General features: G+C 50.3%; 1 protein-coding gene across 1 annotated transcript; it reads left to right on the top strand.

The window, feature by feature from the left end:
- Positions 1–4,252: 4,252 nt before the first annotated feature.
- On the top strand, positions 4,253–9,006 carry LOC120698719 (1-deoxy-D-xylulose-5-phosphate synthase 1, chloroplastic-like). Its single transcript, XM_039982434.1, has 6 exons — positions 4,253–4,763; positions 4,899–5,210; positions 5,387–5,809; positions 7,239–8,102; positions 8,232–8,516; positions 8,662–9,006. Exons 1-6 carry the CDS (start codon positions 4,638–4,640, stop codon positions 8,821–8,823), a joined length of 2,172 nt encoding a protein of 723 aa, XP_039838368.1. The 5' UTR covers positions 4,253–4,637; the 3' UTR covers positions 8,824–9,006.
- Positions 9,007–10,063: the final 1,057 nt, after the last annotated feature.

Below are 10,063 nucleotides of genomic sequence, written 5' to 3' on the forward strand. Positions count from 1 at the left end.
GGATAAAATAGAAAACTATTTTTAGAGGTGGGTGGCGGCATCACCCGCCCCTACAAATGATTTTTAAGGGCGGGTAATGGCGTCACCCGCCCCTACAAATCAATTTTTGAGTTAATATAAAAGAATAGTATACCTCACAGAGTCACAATTGCAAGTGTAGTGTAGTGGTAAGGAAGGTACGCGCGAGGCTGGAGGTCGGCGGTTTGAATCCCAGGCGATGCAAGCGAGTTTCTTTCATCAAAAAAATCGTAGCATGACACTACATGTTAGTGGTGGTGGCTGGTTGGCTAGGATACTTTTTTTAATTTTTAGTTTGCCTTTTTTTATTTTTTTAACTTTTTCAATTTTCTGGACAAGGATTTGTAGGGTCGGGCCATGACATGACCCACCTCTAGAAATCGATTTTTAGGGACGGGTCATGCCGTGACCCGCCCCTAAAAATTATTTTTAGGGGCAGGTGGATTATTCGCCTCTGAAAATGACATTTTTAGTTGTGAAAACTAGGAGCTACCGCATACGCCCCTAAAAATACGATTTTACCTGCCCTAAAAATTGTTTTTGCAGTATTGTATTTTCTATAATGAACACCCTTAAAACTTAATGCGGGTGTATTACTGAAGGATGGCCCCTAATATAGTCAAGTTGCAAACACGCCCCCCCCCGCGCACACACTATAACGAGTGTATTTTCATGATTTCTAGGCTTGCCCCTTTTTGGAATAAAGAACCGGCCGGAGATGTCAAAGTTCGTAGCAGTTGCACTGTTATGCTCTGATTCCATACGGAACCAAGCATGAGCTCCAGCCTCTCTCTCTCTCTCTCTCTCCCCCCCCCCCCCAATAGCCGTGTGATCTATAATAATCTTTTCAAAAAGGTTTACCACTTTTATCATTATAAAAACACTCCAAACTACCCTTAAATCTATATTTAAATTACACATATCTGCCTTTATGAAAAGGAACCATCAAATAACCCCCTAATGTTTAAATAAATTACCCACTTACATCATTATAAAACTATTCTTAAGCAACCCTCTAAAATTTATCTCTAAATTACCCCTCTCCGTTGTTATTAAAAATAAAATGAAGTAACCCCATATATGTCATCATGAAAAAAATAATCTAGAGCGAAACTCTATTATTGCATCTAAACAATCCACCTCAATTATATTAAAAACCTTAAATATCTTTAAACATGCTTCTAAATAATGCGTATGTCATTGTAAAAAAAAATCTCAAAGCACTTATACATATGCTTCAAAAGTACACACTTTTGCCATTGTTTGTAGAAAAAATTAACTCAAGATATACATGCTTGACCCGTATCACCATTCACACCTAATATATATATATATCTATGCAGGAAGCCATGATCATATCTATTTTTATGTCAAATATATAGCTCAAGCTAAGGCTTCGTTCACACGCACTCCAGAGTCCAGACACGGATGGAGGTGCTATGCTAAGGGAAAAACTATGAACGTGGATATAAAGTGTATGGATGGAATAATTGGTAAATAGGGTATACCATAACTGGACAAAGAAAGCACCTATATGAGTACAACTTTAGAATATGAACACATTATAAAAGGAAAAATATAAACAACTTTAATCAACTGTAAAATTCATCTATGAATTTTTAACACTTGTCTCCCTTAAAATTATTAGCGGAGGAAAAATTGATTGAGTTGTGTGACTTAATGTTAACTTTATTCGTGACAGGAATTCTAATAAAAATATAGATCACAACAAATAAAAATGCTGGAAAATTCTTTTTTCTTGATTTAGTGTAAGCAAACAGACCCCCTCAGCTGGCAACGGAGGTGAGGATACAAGATAGCGCAGTGGAGGCTGCAAGCCTGCATCCCATCATGGTACAAAAGAGAAGATGTGATTTTTGTGTTGTGTTCAATTGCCGACAATGTTAGCGAGGTGGATGCAATAGAGTAGGGCGTACTGCTGTAAAGATGGAGCCATGGAGGTGACGGTGATGGCATCCGTGGCACTTGGTGGCATCATTAGAGTCGTGAAAGAATGCGAGGTGGCAGTAGGCGACATTACAATGGAGTTCACAAACAAGAGGATGAAGAACATGTAACATGTGGGTTATATTGATGAACCAGAGATGGACAGTGGTGGTGAGATGGACATAATGAGCTTAGAGGAGACTATAGCATCCGTAGTAGTGTTGTACTCCCTCCATTCTATTTTGATAGCTGTATTTCATTTTGACACAGTGACAAAAAAATAACCTTACTTATCATATAATAAATGCAACACAAACTTTTTTGTTGGGCTCTAATATTTTAACTGGGAACTTCTCATTACTAATGCTATTTATTGCTATAGCTCATGCCAATAACAAATATAACTATTATTTATAAACATTTGAGTTTATCAAAAGAGAATGGAGGGAGTAGATACAAAGACGGTGGCTCTGCCATTTCACCATGTCGTCATCATTGCTAGTGCTGGAGTTGTTAAAGAATGCAATGTTGGACAGGCAGTCCACCAGAGCACCCCCGACGATGGTGATTTCCAATAGGGATGTTTTTGTTGTATTTGGAATATTTAGGTAGTGAAGACCAAAAATAAAAAACAATCATGGGCGCGCCTTCCTTTTACTATAAAACATGTGGTCCGGTCCTTCCCTACAATTTTTTTGTAAGTGACCAATGTGTCTTAATGAATCGTATCATTTTTCTCGAGTGGTGGACAAATTTTGGATCGGCAGCATATGTAGAACTCAACTTCGGATGGACAAATCTTTACTTATTTCTAAAGCATGTAAAATTTTCATCTTAATTTTGATTTGGTCCGCCTTGTATCATCGACATGTGGACCTCTGTATGCGAGTCGGATGAGTTCTCTGTCCATGACTCGATCGCGTAGACTCCTAGAAATTAACGCACGGGCAACTATATGTATTCGTTGCTTATAGAGTTTGTGTCCGTAGCAAGGTACCGACATATCTGCTAGTTACACTATAAGAGATCTAACCAGCGGAGATGCGCCAGGTTCGCGTGAAGGCAAGTGTTTAAAATACCTGAATACGCCAAGACGGATAGCATACAAATATGCAAAATAGCAATAAACTCAGGTGATTTAATCATTATGTTTTCCTTTCAAAAGGCACAAACAGAGATCAGAAAAAACAGTTATGGGCCAAATAAATTTGATGAACCGGTGAACAACTGGTCCATCTTTTTCTCTACGGTTTGGTCTCACTCTCATATGAAACTTTTGACCTTCTGTTTCAGTGCTCAACCCAGGGGACCTCCTCCATCATCTTGAGTTCACCGCAAATACACTGCACCAAGCTTCTTTCTGTCTTTCCAAATCCTTGGTAAGTCCACGCCGCCTCTTTCCAGATCCAGGCCTGGAGCTGCGGCCACGTACAGCGCACGCACTCACGCGGTGAGGTGAGCTCCAGCCATGGGAGGAACTAGGCTGCTGAAGGTGGGTGGGGTGTGGGCCTGTGGTGTGTGTGTGTTGGGGGTAGGGGGGGGGGGAGCTGAGCAACTTGATATCACATTTAGGGGGCTAACTACTGTCATTTGTATGCAAGATAAGATAACGGTGCAGAGAAACTCCATAGGCTGTCGGCCAGTCTGGTCGCCAGGCGTGATGTGGTGAGCAGGGGCGGAGCTATGTTGAGCTCCGTGGGTGCGCATGCACCCACACCAAAATACAAGTTCAGTGTTAATCAACAAATTTTCACCATAGAAATAATAGGACAAGCAGCAAATCCATGGATAGTGCACCCCCCTCCATTCAGCTCTAGCTTCGCCCCTGGTGGTGAGCCGTGCGCGACATGGAGAAGATAGCTCAGAAATCTTGCAGTAGGTTAAAAAATACAAAAAATCGTGCAAGAGCTTTTGAGGGACGATGTTCGTTTCGTCCAAAAGTACACATGTTTCTCTTTTTTTTTCTCCTTTGCTCTCTAGGCACTTTCCTGGCCGTGGCCGATTCCTCCCATCCTATCCCATCGCCATCGATATCCCATCCAAACGATGGGGTAGAAGACGGCTCCACAGGAATGCGTCTCCTACGTTGTTCATTCCTCCCGTCGGCCTAATTTGATATTTCTATACGATTTTATTTTATCCCACATTATCCTCTCGTGATACTTGGTCGAGCTGGCCCAATGGCGCGCGAGATTGGTAGGGCGCCCATCTCGCTCCCGCCGCTGGTGCGCCGGGGCACGGCGCGGAGGGGCAGAAAAGAGCGAGCACTTGGGGGCACGCACAGGCGAATGAATCCCAGCCACACGCGCCCGGCCATGGCCTTCCCCACCCCACCCCACCCCACCTCCGTGGTCACCCACACGGTCACACTCGCCGCCCTGACCCTCCCCTCACCTCTCCGCCGGCCGCAGCGCACCGCTACTATAGGAGCCTCCCATCCCAGCGCTGTTTCCTCACTCGCCCCCCTCCGGCCACTCCTTGACCGAATCCCCCCGCCGACGTTTCGCTAGCTACTCCGCACACTGCCGCCGCCACTGTTAGCTTGCAGCTCAAGCTCGGCCACGCTGCGTTTGGGCCGGTTCTTGAGGGAGGAAATCGAGCACTTGGTGGTCCGACGCCATTGGGAGAAGCTGCTGCTGCTGCGGTCTTGAGCAGCAGGAGGAGAGGGAGCAATGGCGCTGTCGACGTTCTCTTTTCCGCGGGGATTCCTCGGCGTGCCGGCTCAGGACTCCCATTTCGCTCCGGCGGGCGAGCTCCATGCCCACAAGCAGCTTCAGGCCAGGCCTCCCACTGTCAAGGTGAGCATCCTCTGCTCTGCTCCGCTCCTCTACGAAAGCTTTAATTGTTGCTGGCTTCGTCTTAATTAATTGCAGTCAGCTCGGTGGGTGTGCGTGGTTTAAATTCGAGAAGGTGAATAACAATGGTGCGTGCAGGGCCACGCTCGGCGTAGGTCGACGACTTGCGTGTCGGCGTCGCTGTCGGAGCGGGAGCGCGAGGCGGAGTACTACTCGCAGCGGCCGCCGACGCCGCTGCTGGACACCATCAACTACCCGGTCCACATGAAGAACCTGTCGGCCAAGGAGCTGCGGCAGCTCGCCGACGAGCTCCGCTCCGACGTCATCTTCCACGTCTCCAAGACCGGCGGCCACCTCGGGTCCAGCCTCGGCGTCGTGGAGCTCACCGTCGCGCTGCACTACGTCTTCAACGCGCCGCAGGACCGCATCCTCTGGGACGTCGGCCACCAGGTAGGTACATCCATCTCCGGGGCAACGTGCGCTCCATGTGGCAGGCAGCTCGCCGCCGGCCGGGCGGGCGGGCGGGCCATCTACCTAATCTAACCATCATACTGTGGGCAGCAGCGAAGGGTTTAATTAATCTTGGTTAATTAATTAATTTGTATCCTGGTGCATCGGCATTGCAGTCGTACCCGCACAAGATCCTGACGGGGCGGCGCGACAGGATGCCGACGATGCGGCAGACCAACGGGCTGGCGGGGTTCACGAAGCGCGCCGAGAGCGAGTACGACTGCTTCGGCACGGGGCACAGCTCCACCACCATCTCGGCGGCGCTGGGCATGGCGGTGGGGCGGGACCTCAGGGGCGGCAAGAACAGCGTGGTGGCGGTGATCGGCGACGGCGCCATGACGGCGGGGCAGGCGTACGAGGCCATGAACAACGCCGGCTACCTCGACTCGGACATGATCGTCATCCTCAACGACAACAAGCAGGTCTCGCTGCCGACGGCCACGCTCGACGGGCCCGTGCCGCCCGTCGGCGCGCTCAGCAGCGCGCTCAGCAAGCTGCAGTCCAGCCGCCCACTCAGGGAGCTCCGGGAGGTGGCCAAGGTACCCCCCTCTCAACCTGCTGACACGTAACGTACGGCTGGGATGATCCCACGTCGACCAAATAAACTCGATCGCTCGCTTGGGGAAATGCTTCTTTTCCTCCCTCCTCACGTCTTCAGGCAGAGGCAGGTCGATCGACAGCGGACGACGTGTCAGTATCGCGTCCGCCAAGACGCCGCGCTTGGAGCTTCTTACCCCCTTTTTTTGGGTGTGTTTTTGGAACATAGCGCCTGAAAATTAGTAGTCGTAGTACATCGTCTGGACGCTTGCGCTAGACGTGCCAAAATAAGCCGCGTCAGCTGCAGAGTGGCGTGCTGTGATCTTCTTTTCTTCTGGGCGCCATGCACACGGGATGCAACAATATGTAGGTTCGAGTAGTGCCCACTACGCAATGGATTCTTTGCATAAACAAAAGCTGCATAAACAAGTTGATGCGTTTTTTAGTCCAACCTTAAGGTGTGTACCTTAGTTATTAGGATCGGACTGGTCCCGCAGTCGAACCGGTTCACTTAAAAGTCCATTCATGCAATTGAACACTGTACTACTAGGGGGCTTTATATAACTTCTGAAACATGCATAAGCTATATATTTATAAAGCCCATTAAAATTCAAATTGGATCCAATATTTTCGTAAAAATAGTTCAACATTTGGAAATAATGGATTCAACATTTTTCAGAAGCACAATGCAACAATCTATGAAAAAAATACTACATTCAACATTTCTTATAAGCTATCTCAACATTTCAGCATAAAAGATTCAACATGTATCCAAACCTAATTCAACATTTTTTTTCTAAAAAAACGAAGGTAGCTTCTTCAGCTTCCTTTCTGATGGCGCCCGTGAAAGGCAGCGGCGGCGGCTGTGCCCTGCGACCTAGCAGCAGTCGCGGCGGCCGTGCTCGCAACCCCAGCAGCCGAGGGGCCGGCGCGAGTAGAGGCACCGAGGCATGGCGAGCGGCGACGACGCACATGGGAGGCACGCGCGAGCAGCTGCGACGTGCACGGGAGGCATGACTAGCGGCGGCGAGGCGCGGGCGAGAGGCACGGCGAGCGGCGGCGGCGCGCACGGGAGGCGCCATGAGTGGCCGCGGCGGCGCGCGCGGGAGGACCCACCAGCGGCACGTGGCATCACGCACCAGCAGCCATGGCAGAGGCAGCAGGCGCACCGCGCACGGGGTGGAGCGGATGAGGATGGCAGGGGATCGGACGGATAGGAGTAGTTTGCACGAATCTCTAATATTGGAAGATGGATGACTTTCCCATCTTTCGAAAGATGTATAGGATTGGCGGTACTACTACGCATCAGCTTGTTGGTCTTCGAAATTCACCAAGACAGACTCTGTGGGCTTGGCCTTAGAAACTCACTATTGTTGTTGGGCTTAGAAAGATTGTTGGGCTTAGAAAGATTGTGTTTTCATCAATCTGCAGGGCGTGACGAAGCAGATCGGCGGGTCGGTGCACGAGCTGGCGGCCAAGGTGGACGAGTACGCCCGCGGCATGATCAGCGGCCCCGGCTCCACGCTCTTCGAGGAGCTCGGCCTCTACTACATCGGCCCTGTCGACGGCCACAACATCGACGACCTCGTCTCCATCCTCAACGACGTCAAGAGCACCAACACCACGGGCCCCGTCCTCATCCACGTCGTCACCGAGAAGGGCCGCGGCTACCCCTACGCCGAGCGCGCCGCCGACAAGTACCACGGCGTCGCCAAGTTCGACCCGGCGACGGGGAGGCAGTTCAAGTCCCCCGCCGCGACGCTGTCCTACACCAACTACTTCGCCGAGGCGCTCATCGCCGAGGCCGAGCAGGACGGCAGGGTCGTCGCCATCCACGCCGCCATGGGCGGCGGCACGGGGCTCAACTACTTCCACCGCCGCTTCCCCAGCCGCTGCTTCGACGTCGGGATCGCCGAGCAGCACGCCGTCACGTTCGCGGCCGGCCTCGCCTGCGAGGGCCTCAAGCCCTTCTGCGCCATCTACTCCTCCTTCCTGCAGCGCGGCTACGACCAGGTGGTGCACGACGTCGACCTCCAGAAGCTCCCGGTGAGGTTCGCCATGGACAGGGCCGGGCTGGTCGGCGCCGACGGGCCGACCCACTGCGGCGCGTTCGACGTCACCTACATGGCGTGCCTGCCCAACATGGTCGTCATGGCCCCGGCCGACGAGGCCGAGCTCTGCCACATGGTCGCCACCGCCGCGGCCATCGACGACCGCCCGTCCTGCTTCCGGTACCCGAGGGGCAACGGCGTCGGCGTCCCGTTGCCGCCCAACTACAAAGGCACTCCCCTCGAGGTATGGTATCATCTCCGGCCTGCTGATTAGATTGCTTGTAATGGGGGATCGGAGATGAATTCATGGCCCCTTTTTAATTTGCTGATGAATCCGATCGATGCGCGGCGATGCGATCAATTTGCATTGCAGGTCGGCAAGGGCAGGATCCTGCGGGAGGGCGACCGGGTGGCGCTGCTGGGGTACGGGTCGGCGGTGCAGTACTGCCTGGCCGCGGCGGCGCTGGTGGAGCGCCACGGCCTCAGGGTCACCGTCGCCGACGCCAGGTTCTGCAAGCCGCTGGACCACGCCCTGATCAGGAGCCTCGCCAAGTCCCACGAGGTGCTCATCACCGTGGAGGAAGGCTCCATCGGAGGGTTCGGCTCGCACGTCGCGCAGTTCATGGCCCTGGACGGCCTTCTCGACGGCAAACTCAAGGCAAGTTGCTTGCAGACCTTCTTTTAAAACTGACAACGAGAATACAATGCAAGATCCCTCAAGTTTATTTTTCCACTGCAAAAAATAAAATTCAGAAAGAAATTAGCTGACCGGCGACGATGGATTTGCCTTCGTGTTTGTGCAGTGGCGCCCACTGGTGCTTCCGGACAGGTACATCGACCACGGGTCGCCGGCGGATCAGCTGGCCGAGGCCGGGCTGACGCCGTCGCACATCGCCGCGACGGTGTTCAACGTCCTGGGGCAGAACAGGGAGGCCCTGGCCATCATGGCAGTGCCCAACGCTTAGGATTTGCGGCGAGATTCCGGCCTAGGCCTGTAGAGACGCTTTGTACATTTGGTTGTTATTGTAGATGTCAGCAGGGAGATTAGTCTGCTTTGGATGAAAATGTCGCGGGGAACGAGTCAACGATGGCAGTTTTTGCTGTTTATTCTGATGATATATTAAAGTACAGATATGTTCTTGCGGCAATGCTTTTTTCTGTTCTTTTTAAGATGAAGTCAGGCTCATTCATTAACATAAATACATAAACATGTTTACACTTTACAGCATCCGTTGGATACACTGAATGCCCACGCGGCGTTCATCAAGCGCGGGTCCGCACGGGAGGGGGTTTGAGGACAGTCCCCACCCAATTTTTTTCAACTCGTGCTAATTAAACTTAAAAGATTCATCTCGTGTTAATTAGTTAGACTGTATAATTAATTATTTTTTCAACTACATTTAATACTTCATGCATCTGTTCGAACATTCGATGTGACGAACACTATAGAAATTTTTTTGGGAACTAAACAGGGTCATCCACAATTCCCTTCTTCAGCCCCGGTTCGAAGCACCTGCCGCCATCCTCTTGGTCATAACCCAAGAAAGCCCTAAAACCCTATACTCCTTCCTACCAAGGTCGGGCAGCCGAACAAAAGTTAGCCCCTAAGTCAAACCAAGCAGTCGAAGAGGGTTAAGTGGGCAATCAGGGCAAGATCCTTCGACGGAGACGAGTCATCGAGGCAAGTATATTGGTCTAGTCTAATAGGTTGTCTCATATCATCTTGAGACGATGTAATACATACAACAATTTATCTCATACTAAATATATAATTCCATAATTTGTTCATAGAAAAAGAAAACATTCTAAGTTGCATGGCAAACAACTCGTATAATGATGAGAAAGTTATCTTATAGTCCTACATTTTAGCCTAAGAGGCGGTTGTCATGTGCAACAACCACCTTGTTCTCTCTCCTTCCCCTCTCTCCGCCACCTAATAAAAAATCCTACATGAACTTGCAGGAGACAACCTATTAGACAGCTGATATGTAACAATGTACATACCCTAGAGCCTATGCAAACCCTAGTAGATCTTATTAGGATGAGTTACCTAATATTGACCAAATAAATAAATATGAAAAACTCTTGAGGACATGTTATAAAAGAAGAGGTGGAAGAAGAATTCGGCTCACGTAAACCCAACTAACTATGTCGGTACCATGTAGCAGGGATACCCACTCCTACTGCAGCAGGGCAGGACCCGCG

The sequence above is a fragment of the Panicum virgatum genome, chromosome 3K, assembly GCF_016808335.1.
Source record: "Panicum virgatum strain AP13 chromosome 3K, P.virgatum_v5, whole genome shotgun sequence".
NCBI lineage: Eukaryota > Viridiplantae > Streptophyta > Magnoliopsida > Poales > Poaceae > Panicum > Panicum virgatum.